Raw genomic sequence first — 19,153 nt, 5'->3', positions numbered from 1 at the left:
AAAGCGGTATCCGCATGAGACAGTGACCGACATTCTCTCGAGCGAGTAAAACACAGAGCAATGAAGTTCGTGTAAAAATCGCACGATGAAATGTCGCAGTGTGGACAGGGCCTTATCTCATGATTGTCATCATCCTCCTAGCTCCGCTGAGACGATTGCTTCGTGCTTGGAGAGGAACCCAGGGTTCGCTTATGACTACGGTCTAGGAGTATGGACAGATATCATCATGGCTGGACATGAATATGAAGCAATCCGGTTTGACCTGGATTCAGTGGGTTTTAGTCCCAAAAAACTATCAGGCTTCCCGTGACTAGGCGAGGAGATGAGGGTTATTTCACACGATAAAAATAAAGAATTGACAACATTTTGAATGAATATTTTTTCCTTAGATTGAACCATGCTCCATGTTCGCTCTTTTCATGAGTTTTCTTCATCATGAAAAATTATTATTAAACACTCCTGCTGCTGATTCAGATACTACAATCCATGAAAATCTCATGTATACAAAACATAAATCAAAAATTGCACTTCAATTTATAAAACCTTATTTGTTGTATCAGTAATTAGACTAATTAGAAGGTAGTTTCCTTTTGTCATTCCAACTTTACAAGATAAATAAAACTCAAATTCTTTAAAATAGCCTTTGACAAAAAGGGTTGACAGTCCTTTGGGTTTTCCAACGTTACCAGGGTATCCCGTGACAGCCTCTTCAAAGGGCAAATATGTGAGTGGGTGGATAAAAGCGGCTAAAGTTTCAAAGTATTTAAAAGATAAATGATTAAGTCTTTAAGAGTTTGTTTCAATGCAAAATGTCCTGTCTTGTGTCAAAACTTTGATATTTGATGAGCTTCAGTGGTCAAGCGGTTAAGGTACATATGTGACTTAAAAAGCCCGTTACAAGGCCAAAGTTCCAATGACTCTTTTCTGAATAATATTATTTTGATTGCCAACCGATACCATTACCATTAATACAACGGGATCTCCTTCTTTATTCTCCATCTGAGGACTTCTTTTCTCCGCAATTATGCCGAGGCTGGATTCTTATTAGTCGAACCATCCTCTCTCAGGAAGCGAAGCACTTTCGACGGAGATGACCAGGCTTTCTTTTAGGGTCGCTAAAATATGATCCAAGCTGGGTGTGGTGCGGATGTTACAAGACAGAACCTTCTTGTAAAATCCCTAACTTAGTTACCCAATCCAGGCTCATGGTTAGTTGGTTAGAGGAAGCAGCCGAACGCCAAGAGAATATTACGAGTTTGATTATATTTTTCATTTGTTTAGTTTTGTTTTTATATTACTTACAGCTATCATATATTTGGCCAGTATAAAGCCTGCTCTGAATAAAAATGAAATGGGTAATAAAATTGATTTTCGATCATCATAATTTTTGGCCTTAATAACCGTCTGGGTGGGAATGTTACATCGATAAACAAAAGATAGATGGTGAAAAGGACCACCAGGGATAAAACCATAATTATAGGCAAACCATAAAAGGCAGAATGTTCCTATAAAATGTTGCATAATATAAACTTTGATTCATAAACTTCAATCTCAGATTTTTTAAGGTTACATAGAGCTAGAGAATTTATTTGAAGTCCAAATGAGTCATATTGCTTTTGAGCCTTTTTCTTGATTGACTTTTAAAATCTGCGTGGAGTTTTGTTAAGTTTGTAAATATTATGATTCATAAGTTCCCTTTTTAAAAACACGATGACATAGTCCAAGAAAATCGTCCAAGCAACTTTCGTCGATGCCCATAGCTCGACTTGACCATAAAGTGGAGGGTTAATGACGTCACTGGCCCAGATGTGTAGATAGCATTGTCTGAAGGCCTTTAACGACGCATGTGCGGTGCGGCTTATAGCACAGACCGAGAAAAAATAAAGCTACGAAAGGGCGTTGAACTGGTAGGTTCCCGTTCCCAGTATAAATTCTGATACGAAACGAATTCTGTGGAAAAACTATTTAAATTCGGTACTTGGATTAATTCTGTTTAAATTCCAAATTCATAGTTCCAAAAATTAGTTAGTGTTACTACTAATTATCATGTCATTGTTCTTTGTTCCGAAAGAAATCTTTTTTGAATTTGGAATTAAATAATGACGAGTACAAGATATGTACAGGGATATGTGAAACCTGTTACTTTTTGGCATACCTGGCCTTTCAGTCTTTTCAAGACTGTTGGCTCTGTCTACCTCGCAAAACATATATATATAGACGTGATCATATGTATGTAATATGCACAAAAAGAGTAATGTACATGACGATTGCTTTAAAACATTAATACACAATTCCAAGTTATTTGCAATTTGTACCAACTATATTGAAATAATTCCGAAGTTTATGAGTTTTACATGCCTAGTTTATTTTATTAGGGGCGAAGAACGTCGACCTTAAATATTTAAGAAATATAAAGAGATAATGCTTTTTGTATGTAAATTGAGCAATAGTTGAGATAGTTAAACGATGCGTTTACTTTTTAATGAAATGCCAGTAGGTTTTACTTGTTCATGGCAGATCTTTGTTGTAAATGATCTCATAGCACAGTCTAGGTACTGTTGTCATTGAAGACATGAACTTTCAACGTAAAAATTATTGGTAAATTTAATCTTATTAGAATATTGGTGTAATTTTTTTTTACTTATTTATTATTTCGTATATATTAACTTAATAATTGTCATATCTTTTGGTTTCACGACATCGGTTGACGTCAAAGAAATTACTTACTTAAGCTATACGTTTAGTGCCGCTTCCAAAGCATCAGTGCCGAAAAAGCGGTAACAAACTGCACTGCAATAATATCTTCAATAGCATCAACTTCACAATTTTCTGGCTATAGGGTTTCTAAATTCGGAAGTAATGTGCCAACCTCACTTCTATTTTCTATGGACTTCTTGAATGAGCATTTTTTAATCGATATCGTCGTGGTGACAAAATTGGGGAGATTGGTTCTTCGTCCATAATTTTGGTCTTTCCTGGGAGCCAAAAGTCCAGAAAAGACTGAAAGGCTCGGCTGTATGGCTCCATTCCGGAACCAAAATTCAAATAGTGACAGGTTGCCAACCCCTCGTCTACAAGAGGAAACCCACGTTTATAAGTCTATCCCTTAGTCGCCATTTACGACAACCATGAAAAAGATTTGGAGTGAGAAAAAAAATTAATTTGAATTTGTGTGTTTTTATTCTAAAGTTCCAGAAACCACACATGCATACTGTTTTTGCTTCATACATACATACATACATAAAATCATGCCTCATTCCCGGTGGGGTAGGCAGAGACTACCTCTTTCCACTTGCTACAATCTCTGCATACTTCCTTCGCTTCATCCACATTCATAACTCTCTTCATACAAGTTCGGTGGTTTCGGGTACTTTTGCTTCATCCATGTTCTTAAACCTTTAATGCAAGCTCACCAGTTTGTACTCTTGACCTTCCATGAAGTCTTGGCCTTCAACGTTTTCATTAACACTAGCCTAATATTTTTTTGCTTAGATAACCTTTCCTTTTTCTATTTGTGTGACATCTTTCACATCACAATATTCCCTGCAATTTCTTACTGTATCACTGAATTTTATACTGAAACTAGCTGTCCCGGCAAATGTTGTTTTGCCATTATAAATAAGTTTTAAATAATTTCTAGTTAAAATAATGTTAAGGGTGGACAACCCTTATCACTAAGGGGTATGAAAAATAGATGTTGGCCGATTCTCAGACCTACTCAATATGCTCACAAAATTTCATGAGAATCGGTCAAGCTGTTTCAGAGGAGTATGGGAACAAACATTGTGACACGAGAATTTTATATATAAGATAATGACAATTTTAGAAGGAATTCTTTTACATACCGTAAAATATAACATAAACATAATTACATACTGTAAAAGAATACCTTCTAAAATTGTCATACTTAAGTACCTATGAAGTTAAGACCAACATATTTAAATGCACAGCTTTTTCTGTAATAGCTCCATTGTAATTGTTAATGCTTTTATGAATTTAATTTGTATCTTACATGAAAAATTGTTTATTATTAATATGGTTTGAGGGATAATTTTAATATCTTTCTACTTATTTTTTTAGAAAATTAATTTATTATTATTTTAGATATGTAATTAATTCCTTGTCTATTATTTAGCATTTTGTTTATAATTTAAGTACTTAGTAGGAAAAAAAAATAAATTGAGGATGCTCTACTAATTATACTGATAAGAGTTAGGTCTTAAATACCAATACGAAGAAAATACATTCTATAAAATATAAAACCTTACATAAAATATCTATTATATCTATCTTGACAGTACAGTAGAACTAATTCAATTCAGTTAATACATTTGAAAAATATATCCTGAATGTGTGTCTCTCTGTATGAATTGATCTGCGGAACCTTACATCGGTTTTTCTTTTATTTGTGTAACTCTAGACAGATTCAAATTGATTTATAATATTTTATATAACTATGTGAAATACCTCAAGAATCATGAAACACCAGCTTATTTAAAAGAAATATGGTAAAAATTAAAAGCAACGAAGAATTAAATCTGAGGAAATAAACTTAACAAAAAGCAGCTCACGAGGCGTAGAATAGAAACATGTAAACAATGATTTACACGTTCATTCCAATTGATTATTACATGCCAGTAAGTATCTAATTAGGCGGAAATAATAAAAATGCACTGGGAAGACAACATAAACCGTTTGTTACAATCGCAAATGCAATCATAGCAACATTTGTCTTTATATTGAGCTGTAGACTTTGAACACTTAAAACAATCAAAATTCTGTTAAAATTCAAACGATTTATGCTGTACACACTTTAAGAAGATCGTTATATAGTTGTTTAACTCGGAAAGGAGATCAATTTAAGTTAAAAAGGGTGTAATATCGATCATACACAACACTCACCACAACATGATAAGCCGGCGAACTTGAAATTTATCGCAGCGATGTTACTGCCTTGAATCACAATTTTACACAGAAACTGTCCACCAAAAATCACAAACTAACACTGCACTTGAATTTCCAGCTGTTATATTTTAGATTTATTACATATTTCAGTCACGATTTAAGACAAAACACACTTCATAGTATTCCAAGACAAATCCACTTCGCGAACCAACTGACATGTTTACCAAACTGCCTCAAAATCGGCAACAGACTGCCACTTTGACTGGAGCCTTCGACAGCGACACTGCTTTGTACAATATCGAGTTCAATATAATTTTCACTATTATCCATCAAAATTAAGAAGGGATTCCATGTTTGTAGTATTACCTGAATGGTTCATTCTTCTTATTTTAGACGGGTTATATTAGCGCCATCTGTGGATACCGAAAGAAACGAACTATACGCTTTTTGAATTTGAAGTGGTATCTGTTGTTCGTTTTATGTACTAAAATAATAGAAATAGTCAACTTTGCAGTGCTTTTATCTGCCATCTACTTGCCACTAATATATACCTTTTTTAAAGTCGAATATAGTCGTAAGATGACGCTGATGAGACTTTTAATAAAGGTACCGTGTGGTTCCCGGTACAAATATAAAAAAGAATATGATCATTCCATCCATTTCCCTTGGATGTCGTAAAAAGCGACTAAGGGATCTATTCAGTTTTTCAAGATTGTTGGCTCTGTCTACTCCGCAAGGGATATAGCTGTGACTATATGTATGTGTTTGTATGATAAAAAACAAAATAATCAAAATAGATAAATAGACAGCCAATTATTATATTGCTATTTAAATATTTCAACTCACCCAGTTACCAAACGAAACATTCCCAATGGAAGTTGCCGAGTATTTCTTGTTTTTTTTTCTTTGAGTCGTAAAGTTTCTGTGAAGAGGTGAGTGAGAAGGGAGTCGTTTTCGGGCCAAATGAACGGTTTTGGTGGACTTCCGCCCTTGACGACCGGCTAGCGTCTAGCGCACACAAAAATATGTGGATGCGCTGTTTGTCTACTTTTTATTTTTATGAACAGTGTTGGTTGTTGCGTGTTTTAAATTAAACATAATGTCAGTTTTATTCATAATCATAAGTAATGACGGAGTGAAATTGGACATTACCGGTAATAATAACGGTGATTGGGAGCAATTCGTGCAATATAAATATTGCTATGCCGGAAAAAGGTGTTAAGTATTGGTACAAAGCAGAAACAGAGTCAATACCTAGTCGCAGGACTTAAAAGCCACGCTAAGCTAGACGGTGCACTGATATAATTGAGATCCGTAGTGTCAGTTTCTTCGCCTATCCCCAAGAAAATGTTTATAAACATTTCTCCATTCTTTCTCTTTGCTAGAATTCCCACGTAAATAAAACTCCGCGCCAATGTTTTAAAATCGGATTAAAAAGCGCGACTCCACGTATTTTCTATGCAGCGTTAAGAATGTTATTAAGTGGGTGAGCAGAAAAAAAACAAAAATATCTCTATCGGCCGAGACGTGATAATTAGTAGATAGCCGCCACCGCGTCACGGGCAAACACGTTTTTCTAATCGTGTTTGTGGAAAACCTGCGGGATTTATTGCTGGACGAGTAAATCAGGGTCTTCTTAATGCATTGGGGCGGAAGTCATCTCAGTTTTTGTTTTAAACATAAAATCAAACCTCTTTCCCACAGGATTAGCTAGTATCTAATATGTGTCCAGAGACAACTTTTTTTTTAACTTGTAGCATGGCACGCGCGATGCTGTTTAGTCGAGCGAAGAACTATCGCTTTCCCGTTTCATAATATATCATAATAAGAAGCGAAAAGGCGATTAGGTTTTCGCGCGATAAAAACAGCGTCGCGCGTGCCTTGCGAGAGCTGGCTCGACTCTCTTAGCTATCAGCTGTTAGCACACTTAATATCACGTACCTATATATCCCATATGACAAAACTAGACGAAAAGTTTAGGTTACTAAGAATTTGAAAATCCATTTCTTGCATTGACTTCTACGTCATGAGAAGCACAAGGTTGACACAATCTTTTACATGCGAAAGAGATTTTTCCACGTTTGTCCCAGATAAATTTATACTACTTAGGTAGTACGATTCGATTTTTAGACGATTGACCTTTGACGAGGATCTTTTTACCATCTGAATCTTGATTTCATTATTACTTACGTCATTTAGATGAAGTTTTTGAGATTTTTCGAGACAATTGGCTCTACTTTTTACCCTACGGAGAGTCTCGGATGGGGTAGTCGGAGGCTAAATCGATCTGATTCGAAGTGAGAAAAAAAATTTAATGATAATCGTCTCATACATTATTCTGCCTTTGTAATATTATTATTGAATATTAGAATTTGTATCTTCCAAATAAGTCAGTTTAAACTGTGGTAGCAATGTAATATAAATGAAGAGTGAACACAAGAAATTGTTGTAGGTTCCGTTTTAAAATTATCGACGACGAATTCGTTTATTGTAAATCACATGGAACAATGTGGAAAATCCGAACATCCATAACGTGAAAGTGTGTTTGCTTGTCACACAAAACCACTAAACCGATACATTTTAAATTTTGCACACATAGGTACATAAAGATATCTACTTAGTGTAAGTGGAGTATGGAGAAGGACATAGGACAAAATATAATATCTACCAGAGGGGTTAGTGCGAGTTTTACTCGATCAAACGTGTAGAGCAAGTAAACGCGAATTGTTTGTGATCTGATCAGCGCCATCTAGTGGTAACACGATGGCACTAATGCAATTCCATACAAATTCGTGATTACTTGCTCGACGCATTTCGATCGAGTAAAACTCGCACTAACCCCTCAGGTTTGTTCCGTATGCTGATCCCTAAAAATGATAAATATCGTCTTAACCCGATAATGCTATGACTAATCGATGAGAGGTACCCAGAATTAATAAAACGTTGATACGGCGGTGTCGGGTGCTCCGCTGGACGTCCAATGCTATTTGAATTTATTAGCTTGTTCTAGAAGTAATGGCATACAGAAAATGGTTTTAAATAAATTTTTTATCGTAATACATGTAAAAAATAAGTAGTACCTACTATAAGTAACGTAAGTACAGTCCTACAGAGAAACTTTATTCTGATAAAAGTAGTCTATGTGTGTATGATGAGATGATCATATTTGCCAGGGACTGTTCGAAATAAATTTAATTTTTTAATGTTGTAGCATTAATTCTTAAAAAAAAAAGAAAACTAATAATACTCCCGACTGGCGGTCTATTTTATCTCTCAACCTAATTACATGCTTCCAGTAGTTTTCAAATGTATTCGATACTATAAAAAATGTAATCATTTTCATTAATATAAATACGAGGTTAATTATCAGACACTTTTAATTTATATGGGATGTGGAGATCATAATCAATTTTCTGGAAAGATTCGGTTGTTCGTCTTACACTTAAATAGTGCTCATTACTGTTTTTGTTTTCTAATCAATGCAGTTCAATGATCAGAATTTACAGTGCACAATGTCAAGATAAAACTTACAATAGACTTTTGAAACACAAATGTCCCTTAAATACACTTTCTTTACTTTTAATACCACTAAGCCCTCCTACCGTACGCCTTTGTCAAAAAGTATTAAGAATAAAAGACAAACCTTGGACGCTTTTATATGATTTCTCAGAAATACACTTGTGTCGCCGAATGTACTTGAGTTCTTCGTTTTTGAAGAAAAAAGTATCGGGTAAGGAGATTCCAACTGTGCAATATTTATGACTTTATATTGCCTTCCTCTTTCACACTTATAATTTTTATATTTTCATGTCTCTTTCGTGTAGTGTGCCTGCTGTTATCTACGATTGCGTTTCGATCCGACATGTTTTCGATTTAAGATGATTCAATTATAAATATCATGTTCATTGAACTCCATTTGGGTATCAATTTCATGTGTTTATTGGGATTAATGTATTACAATATAAATCTGGATAGTAATATTTCGATTTCTAGAATATATCCTCGAATTATTTAATTATTTAGTGGGTTTCACTTAGGAAATGTAAAGCAGTAATTTTCTTTACCCATCCAAAGGTCCTGCAACAAAACGCTTCTCAATTCATTCAAAATTTTGCCTATATCACGTACAGCCTAGCCCGCTTAATCTAGTGATTTGAAATTTGGCTTTTAGATTCATTACGTACTCTAAGGGTGTTCTTGTTTTGATGATACATATCTAAATTTTCTGCTTTTAATTCTGCTGTTTAATAGTGGCTTTCATCAGGTACAGGGCGCAGAGGGCAACTACCTAGTGCTGTATTGTTAGGAGAGAAGTCCATACTCGCATAAATTAGTACAAAACCTCCACCTAGTGACCCTTAGCTTCACAGTCTATCTGGCGACTAGCAGCGCAATAAGTAATGATTTCACTAAATGTCCACTAGAACGGAAATTAACGATTCTTTCATTTAATTTTAAGTGGACTTACTGGCGTATTATAGTAGTAACTGAAGTAAGTATAAACCTATTAGACACTTCATTACCCGTCCTAATCACGGACAAACCCAGTGGCCCATGTTCCCATTTGCCAGCGCTTGTCCGATGCGCGTCCCTTGGTAAACGGTAGGCGGAATCCTATACAGATATAGACTATATAATAATATAGAAGTTGCAGCAAGATTAAATATTCATACATACAGCAACTCCCATTTTATAAAGGGTGTACCGAAGTAATAGTCTGGATTAAACTCAAAGGCCACTTTCAACTGTTTGAGTGTCACGGTTCATTCAGCCTGGAGATAGGAGGACTCGTAATCTTACCCGTGGTTGATTTTAGTTTTTACAAATTTGCACTAGAAAGTACATACAATATGTTGTATTTTCAACATAGAAGCTCATAGTTAATACTATAATATAAATAAAAAGTTTGAGAGTATTTGTGTTTTGCAGAACAAAGGCTCCTTCTATCATCATTCTCTTGTCGTTTATGTCTAAGTTGTCCTCTTTGGAGAAAGAGCGAGGTCAAACCAAAAGTGAAAAGTTAAGATGAAAGAGAAACTCGTCACCGCTTTATTATATATGTTATTTTAAATATTAAAAATACATTAATAAATAATGTATTTTTAATATTTTGAACGAACTCTATACTAATCTGAATATTGAAGGAACTTCGATTTGTTAATCGACACAGAGATCGCTAGCTTACTTTTGCAAATATTATTTTTATTTTCTGGTTGCCATCTCTACAACATTTTAACTCTTCGTCGCTACTGAGTATTTAGTAAATTGATACGACGCAGGTGCATGGTCTAAGCTAAATAAACATACAATAACCACTTGCGAAATTCATTGCCGTTCATAAATACGGAAGCTTGTTTGTGGAAGTATCATCATAATCGTATCATTGACAGAATTTTCTACAGATTTCAACGGTTGGTTTAGAGCCGTCTTTGAGCTGCAGGTCGCGGGTATCCCTGATTACGTCTTAATGAGAATTTTTTTTTCCGACACAGCTGAAAGTGTCCTGTCAGTCTTTTCGAGACTGTTGGCTGTTGTAGAGACTATACTCTGTAAGGGATGAAGATGTATTTATATGTAAATAGATATGTATTTTTTTCTGATGATCTGGGTTTTATTGAGGGTGCAGTTCATTTTTTAGTTAGTAACAACGATTCTTGAATTTATTTTTGGGGGTTTTTGATTTTATCAGAATAAAATTGTGCCATGTGTCTTCCTTACAACATTCAGTCATCGACGTTCTATAGTCATGATCATGACTATGTAATTCAAACAAATGATTTTTTTTTAATTCATCTTAATTTTTCGATGCATTCACCTTAGAGTGGACCACTTCATCTTTGTCCTGCTGATGTCGTAAGAGGCGACTAATAGAATAAGCACTTCCTTAGTCAAACAAGATTGGATTGGTTCGTCTAGTGGACGAGAGTCAGGAGTCGCTGTAATATACTTAGTGAATCAATAGGACCGTGGTCAAAAACCTATAATTGAAACGGTTATTTTCATTAGCAGAAAAAGATTAGTTTTTTGTCAAGATTGTCATTATGATTTACAATTTTTCATTAAATTATTAAAACTTACTTACTTTTAAAAACACAAAATATCTTGAAGGATACTGTTACTTAATTTTTTAATGAAATCAGACCAGGTGTCACAGAGCAGGCCAATAAAATAGTGAGTCGATAGCGGTGTATATTGAGAGGTCCCACGATACTCGTGTTGGTATGTTCCCTTTGTCCTTTTTTATTTCGCTATGAGCATCGAAAGTATAATAGATATTCTTAAAACATCATTTGTGGAGAGAAAGAGGATATAGTGACCAGAATTGAAAAGCGTATGTCGAGATGGATTGGCCATGTCGATAAAATAGAGAGTAAACTCATATTATAATTATATTAATGAATATTGAATACTGATCACTTTTAATCCGTTAATTCTTTAGTGAATAGATACTTTATTATTAAAGGACTTTTACGATAAATTTCGAGCAACACGGACTTCCTAGTCGGACTTTAAGATATTAAAGGACCCATATCGAACTCCCTCTAACAAAGATGTGAGACAAGTTTGGATTTCATAGTCTACGCACAACCTAAAAAAAATTACGTCAATAAAATATTTGTATTGGCGTAATTTTATTTATAACATGGTAAGACTTTAATATTTTTTCTGAAACCGAAATAAAGAAGCTTTTATTGCCAATTAACAGCAAAATACACAATCAAGTCGTTTCAGAGTGTGTAAATGGCGTTTGTTCAAAAATTACGACACAATTATTTGTAATTACAATTCCTTGGCGGCGAAACGAACTGTGATAGTGAACATTCCATGAAAGTAATAAAGGTATGTCAGCTGGGAATTGCTACAAAAAGGGTGTTAGTGAATGTTGCCATCAAGAACTTAAATCAGCTAGGGTACTCATTATAAAGTGTACAAATAAATAAATAAGGTGGAATGTTTGTATTATAGTTGCAGATATAGGTAATACTAATGTTTATTTTTTTACAATCGATTTGGAAATAGGAATATGAATAATTCTAGTTTGTATTATTTTGGGCATATGCGAATAGCACTTAGATTTTGATGAAGTTTGGAGTGAAGATTGGACTTCATGAGAATTAATTCTGAAATAGTAAGAACTATTTGGAATTCCCGGGCAAAAGTCTATATAATTAAATAAAATTCTTCACAACAAAGTCCAAAGCGGAACAAATCTATCTTGACTTTTTTTTATTAAACCATCGATTGAAATAAATTCCTCGGCGGGCCTGCGACACATACTCTTATCAAAATGTTTATTTTTTCGAGTTTTATGTTAACCCCATAACGCTGATCGCTTATTCTGGGCACTGACCGGTTTGGGTGAGAATTGGACGTTACGTGGTCAAATATTACTTTTTTGTTAGTCACGGTTAAGCTGTGGATTCTAAATTTGGTTAGAGGTTAGTGGGTGTAATAAATTAAAAATGCTTTAGGGTATGTTTGAAATTCTTCTGTATCAAAAACATTCTACCATTATCATAGCGAGTTGACTCTCTATTATTTACTTTTGTGTGGGCGGACGATATTTTATAGGGCCAATATGATGCCACTGATAAGTTTTATTAAGTTTAAGTACCATATCATGCTTGCTAGATCTTGTGTGTGTTCACACAAAGGCAATTTAGAAATGTCAAGTTCCGTCTCTGTTACCTCCATATTACATACATACATACATACATATAATCACATCTATATCACTTGCGGGGTAGACAGAGCCAACAGTCTTGAAAATACTGATAGGCCTCGTTCAGCTGTTTGGCTTACTGAAAGAATTGAGATTCATATAAAGTGACAGGTTGCTAGACCGTCGCCTATAAGTAGAATCTCAAGTTTATAAGCCTATCCCTTAGTCGCCTTTTACGGCATCCATGGGAAAGAGTTGAAGTGGTCCTATTCTTTTTTCTATTGGTGCCGGGAACCTCACGGCACCAACAAAAATGCAAATGTTTCCTCTTTATAATATTGATGATAATGAGTACAGATGTAGGTATATAATATAGTACTGTAAATATTGCTTATCACCTCAGGTATCCAATGTTTATGCGACTGGCAACGTCCCACGGTTCTCCCTGTCAGCTCCACAATATCTTAGCTGGTCAGCTAATTTGCAGGTGTCGGCTACATTCGAGGAATACAGAAAATCATAATTCATAATAATAATTCTGTAATGATATTTCATAAAAATTTTGTTCTATGCGAAGTTTATTATAAAATGTCTATGGTTGATGCACTACACTAGGACGAAAGTCCTTCAGTTAAGACTTCATTAAAAAAGAGATGGAATGGTCCTTAAAGTGTTGAACCGAACAACTTAGTCTTGCTTCGGCCGTGAAGAACTTTTATCAGCACTGTTTATTGTTTGGGATTTTTACACAATAAGAAATATCCGAAGGTCTTTAGGAGAGAAGATTCGGCCGACCATTCGGCGATGGAATATACTAATGGCTATATACTCTGCCTACCTCTCAGAAAAAGGGCCAAAATTTATTTATAGAGCTATTATGTAGGTACCTATTTATACGTTAAGTTCTCTATTATACATTAAGGACTAGTAAATGATTTGATTGATTGTCATGGCTATTGTACTAGGACACATATTACACTTAGTCGCCTGTCACGACGTCCACAAGAAAGTGATGGAGAAAGGCAGGCACATACATACGTGACCAAGTGTGGCCCTAAACTTACACCCTAGTTTTTTTTAAATAAGTTAAATTATTTTTGCACCTTTTGCCTGTAAAATAATTCCGTTTTAACACGTTTTGTGGTCAAAAAAGCATTGTCGTTGCAAATTTACTGTCTTTACGCTGTTTTTTATGACACTGAACCCGCGTACCCTGGTTGTTCCATTTATATTTTTAAAATGGCATTTTTAAAAATAGTCTTTGCGTATGGCTGGTAATACGCACATATAATAATTTTCATACCTATACACAAGAGAATCAGCGTCATCACTTATATCCTCGCCTCACAGAGAAGTAGATATTAAAATCCGATAAGTAGTATAAACTACTTGAAAGAGTTACAATCACACACAATCTTGAAGCAGGAAGAACATGTGATCTTCGCAAGTATAAATGTGAAAAAATCGTCTAAGGCTAATGCTGGATTATGATATGTGACAATCGTGAAGGTGCCAATGAGACGGGTGCCCTATATGGTATAAATTCGGTAATAGTAAGGGAACGTCTTATGGTGAGGGAAAACATCGTGAGGAAACCTGCACATTCAGGCATGTGATCGATCCAATACGCGTTAGGTTTACCTGCAAAGGTTGCGGAGGTCATGAGGAAGTTGTTTTCTAACTCACCCAATCCAGGATCCATAGTCAAAAGCATATCTCGGGATTCTCAGAGTTGTGCAACTGGATCTTAAGCCAGAAGGAAGAAGAGTTAGGGAAAGACTTCCAAAAGAGGAGAATCTTCACAAGATTTGTTCGATCTTGCTTGAGTGTACTGTCTTCAGCAGACGCAGAGCTTTGAAGCAAACAATTAAGGATACAGTTGCTTTGATGAGAGAAGATGTCGGACACTAAGATCGATGGACGGGGTGCTCATTCACAATTAGGTATGTTATTTATATAGAATGCCAAGTATTAAGTATTAAATACTGTTTTATTAAGTACCCTATGCATTTATTTCTTAAATGAGTAAAACACTGTTTTATACATTTTCTGTAAAAGCAAATGCACGAATATGGAAACAGTCCAAAATAAATTTACTTCAAGTATAGATAATTCATTCAACAGGTCAAATACTTCACAGCGTTTCCGAGGTGTTTTTAAAGTTGACTCATGTTGTTATTTCATTATAAATGCACAAAATGTCTTAATTAAAGATCGAAACCGGCATAATAACTCAGAAAAAATACACAGCCTCCAACTTTGGTCCACGCGTACGCTGTCTCCCTCACTCATACCTCGGAACATCCCCTGTCTCTTTTTGCGCCAGACGAACTTGTAAATTGTTCTTTTTGCGTCTTGCCCAGACCGGAACGTCATAAATTCTTTATTCAAAACTAATTTTAAGTCTTATGTCTTGGTGAATAAGTTTTATATTATTCTTATAACTCGATTTTTACTACCTTTAGTACATTGTGAGGCTGATCAAGTTATCTCTCTCAGACAAAACAAAATACAGCACAAGTCCTTTGAGCTTTCGAGTTTAGTTGCTTTACCGCGATTGCTTTTTGTAGCCCCGTCCCTTTTCTTGGTGCATTTCATTCGTACCAAAAACGGGTTCGATTCTGAAATCCTTCACAGCAACATCATGATTGGAAATGAACCCTATTTATTTCACTGATAAAGATTAAAACCAATTGAATAATGATCTAAGTTAGGTTGTTTAACATGTTTTCGTGAAGATGTTACTGTCACGTTCTATCGATACGAGCGGGTTTTCTCTTTTTGTTGGAAGTGCATTAAGACATGCGCTGCACTCTACGTTAGTTTCGAAGACTTCAAGCAACTAATGCATGATTCATACTGTACCTTTTGCGGGTGAAGCAATTTCACGCAAGCAGTTGACAGAGCATTCCTTTGTATACGATAGTGCGGATTGTGACTTTTATTTTGTTTAATTGTAGCGATGGTCCATTAACATCTTTATCTAGTGAGTCTGGTTTCTGAGATCGTATCCATTACTCATGAAATACATACATATGGTCACGTCTATATCCCTTACGGGGTAGACAGAGCCAATAGTCTTGAAAAGACTGAATGGCCACGTTCAGCTATTTGGCTTAATGATAGAATTGAGATTCAAATAGTGACAGGTTGCTAGCCCATCGCCTAAAAAGGAATCCCAAGTTTTCCCAACAACTATAAGTATATATTCATTTAGTACTGTCATTAGAAATAATGAACATGGGGTTTTTTTCAGATTTTTTGTTATTACCTAAGCTTTTTACTCCTGAATGAAGACAGGCGGTCCCGGGGAGTGAAAGAAAGTCAGGGTGCAACTTTAATTATAAATTGCATGCAAAAATAAATGAATATGTCTCTTTGTGAGAAAGAGCCATTTAAAAAAAAAGGTCCAGTGCGTACACTTCCTTTTTGCGCATGACTATATTTTCCAAAACAAAAACTGTAGACTTTTGCATTTCTCGAAGGCAATATCATTACTCGAAGCTATCACGTGAATCAGACCAGCTTCTGTGTGTCTAAGGAATTTTTGTCCATCTTCCCAGAAAATTTGTCGCACTCCAGCCACCGCTGTCATCTTTGGACAAACATTTGCTCAGTAGTCAGCACCACAAACAAGTCGCGTTGAGTATTTACACACCACTTCACAAATAGATAATTATCAGTCCGCCCCCTATGTTTAAACATGGGACGTGACATTTAAATCCAGTGGATGGAACAAATTAGTAACTTGGATGGATACTAAGTTTCAACAGGTGAATTTTATCAACGTTAAAAAGTCTTGCGTCTAAATTGCATTAATAGCTACTAATTTTGTGTTTTTGCTGTAATGCAGAAATGAGACAGCTGCTGTGTAATGCAATTATGTACTACTCAGAGTGATAACTACAGGATCAATAAAATAAAATTAATTGGTTTTCGATATTTTGTCATGAAATTAGTATGTATTTATTGCAACCGCTTGCTAATTGTCTATAATTTTCTACATACATACAATCATCATACATACATACTATCATCGTACATCACGCCTGTTTTCCATCGGGGTAGTCAGAGACTAAGGATTTCCACTTGTTACGATCCTTACAGACCTCTCCCACTTCCTCCACACTCATTTCTCTTTTCATGCTTATTCGACGATTACGGGTACTCCTAATTCGAAATTTGGTTCTTGAATTATTTTGTGTGGTTATTAATAATAATGATAATTTATAGCATCTTTTATCTTTAAATATTTAAGGAAAAAGATACTTCAAATATTTTGTTTTTGGTCATAGATAAAATAGTACACATGTTCAGTGACCAAATGAAATCATGCGCATAGCTCTATCAGGAAACTAAGACATAAAAAAATAAGTCTTTGTTAGATTCTTGTTGGCCACCTTATCTGTTTTAGGCTAAATGAGTGTTTAATATAAATAAAGTCCTAATAAATATAATTACGACTTGCCTTTCATTTTACAAACAAAAATAATAAGTAAGGTTTAAGGTACTCCCTTTATTGTCTCTAACTATATCAATGGGTTTGCTTTTTTTGTGGAATGGCCTTCTTAACAACTTTATGGTCAATAAAGGTATATCTTATTACTATTTACTCTTTGATTCAATATTATTTTACCTTTTTTATTGAGCCTTTTTTATTTTAAAAATAAATAAATATAATAGGCCTGTGTCAACTAACAATGAAACCAATGGATGAATGTATCTAGGCGTAAATTAAAACAAGTAAATAATAAAAGTAAATTAAAACAGCAATATTTAAACAAGGAAAACCGAAATAATTCCACATAAAAATTTAAGATTATTGTTATTTTTACAAATTAAAATCAAATAAATTTCCCCCCGGTCCCCTCCGCTGTGAACGCCAATCAGAACGTATTACGTCACATGGTGATATGCGTCATTGTTGTTGTTGACGCTTGGTCAAATTTTTAATACAACAGCAAAAGTAACTTTGTTTATTTTCTATTAATATCATTTTTCGATAAGTTGAGAGTTATTTCTACCTACATCGAATAATACTAGCATAAACTGCCATGGAACCTGGATTTAGCAAAGCGAACAACAATAATTTAGCTAAAATTGACGCTGTTATGCTTATAATGTTTTCGCGTCGAACACAGACTTTTGTTCATCGGAATTTCGTAATGTTAAAATCTCTATGCATATACTATACCTAAACAATACTTAAATACTGCTTATTTTAATTTTCACTTGTATTTCACTTTAGCACGCGGTCAATTATTATTTGAAGAAATGTATACCAATTAATAGATTTTGAGGTTAGTAGTAGCGGCCGTTCAGCCTCCATGGACAATCCACTTTTTGACTTAACATTTTAGATGACTAAAACCGACTGACAGACTGTGAAAAAAAGGACAATCGACTTGGACACTAAGGAGACGACCATAAGAGGACGAGACGACAAGACGTATCTTGAACGGGAAAATTCTTTTTTTATTTTATTCAGACCAGACAAATAGACCCTCGGCCCGTTCAAGTGGGGGGAGCGTTTAGTAAGGTCTGTAAAGACCAGCCTTAAGGTGACCCTTAAGACTAGGAATCCGACTGACCAGACTTTATTAACGTTGCTTGCTGAGACTGAATTTATGATTAACTCAAGACCTTTGACATACGTACCTTTAGACCATGATGACGACTTACCTCTGACACCAAATGATTTTCTGTTTATGAAAACCGACTCTCATGACTATCCCTTTGGAGTATTCACTGATTATGACCTACTAAGACGGACCTGGAGGGAATCCCAGCGACTTGCAGACTTGACTTGGAAGCGCTGGGTAAAGGAGTACCTGCCGACTTTGACTCGACGTGACAAATGGTACCGCGACAACGACAGACCACTGATTGTAGGTGACTTAGTTGTGATTGCTGACGATCAACTACCCCGCAATCAGTGGCCTCTTGGCAGAGTCGATCAGGTTTTTCCTGGCAAGGACGGCCTGATCCGTGTGGCCCAAGTCAAGACAAGACATGGACTTTACGTTAGACCTGTGACAAAGTTGTGTCGGCTGGACGTCCGCTCCTCAACTTGAGTACCAGCTTTCTGGTACTGGAGGTGGGAATGTAGCGGCCGTTCAGCCTCCATGGACAATCCACTTTTTGACTTAACATTTTAGATGACTAAAACCGACTGACAGCCTGTGAAAAAAAGGACAATCGACTAGGACACTGGGGAGACGACCATAAGACGACGAGACGACAAGACGTATCTTGAACGGGAAAATTCTTTTTTATTTAGACAAAGACTCAGACAGACCCTCGGCCCGTTCAGTTAGTATTAAATATAAAGGCTGTGTTTTAAGGTTAGAATGTCTCAAATTTGTATTATGTTATAATACAAATTTGAGACATTCTAACCTCAAAACAAATGTTGCATTGTTGTTTTAAAACAAGTAAAGCTTTGGTTGTTCTTTAGATGTACAAGTTGAATATGTTGTCACTACTTTATATTTTATCAATATTATATCTAAATGATCTTCACAAAATACATTCTCGATGTTGTTGATAAACAAACAATGAGCACCATCCCAGCTTTAACCACTT

At 35.2% G+C, this 19,153-nt stretch overlaps 2 protein-coding genes across 2 annotated transcripts in view; one reads left to right on the top strand and one right to left on the bottom strand.

Annotated features, from left to right (window-relative positions):
* The window catches only part of LOC106138048 (IQ motif and SEC7 domain-containing protein 2), a 140,487-nt gene extending 135,319 nt beyond the window's left edge, over positions 1-5,168 (bottom strand). The window contains exon 1 of the mRNA XM_060951468.1: positions 4,903-5,168. The gene's annotated coding sequence lies outside the window, so the exon portion shown is untranslated. The remainder of the gene's footprint in view (positions 1-4,902) is intronic.
* LOC132903370 (uncharacterized) lies at positions 86-18,642 on the top strand. Its single transcript, XM_060951449.1, has 2 exons — positions 86-271; positions 18,088-18,642. Exons 1-2 carry the CDS (start codon positions 86-88, stop codon positions 18,640-18,642), a joined length of 741 nt encoding a protein of 246 aa, XP_060807432.1.
* The last annotated feature ends 511 nt before the right edge of the window (positions 18,643-19,153 follow it).

The sequence above is a fragment of the Amyelois transitella genome, chromosome 25, assembly GCF_032362555.1.
Source record: "Amyelois transitella isolate CPQ chromosome 25, ilAmyTran1.1, whole genome shotgun sequence".
Lineage (NCBI taxonomy): Eukaryota > Metazoa > Arthropoda > Insecta > Lepidoptera > Pyralidae > Amyelois > Amyelois transitella.
This window is presented reverse-complemented; position numbering and strand designations above follow the sequence as displayed.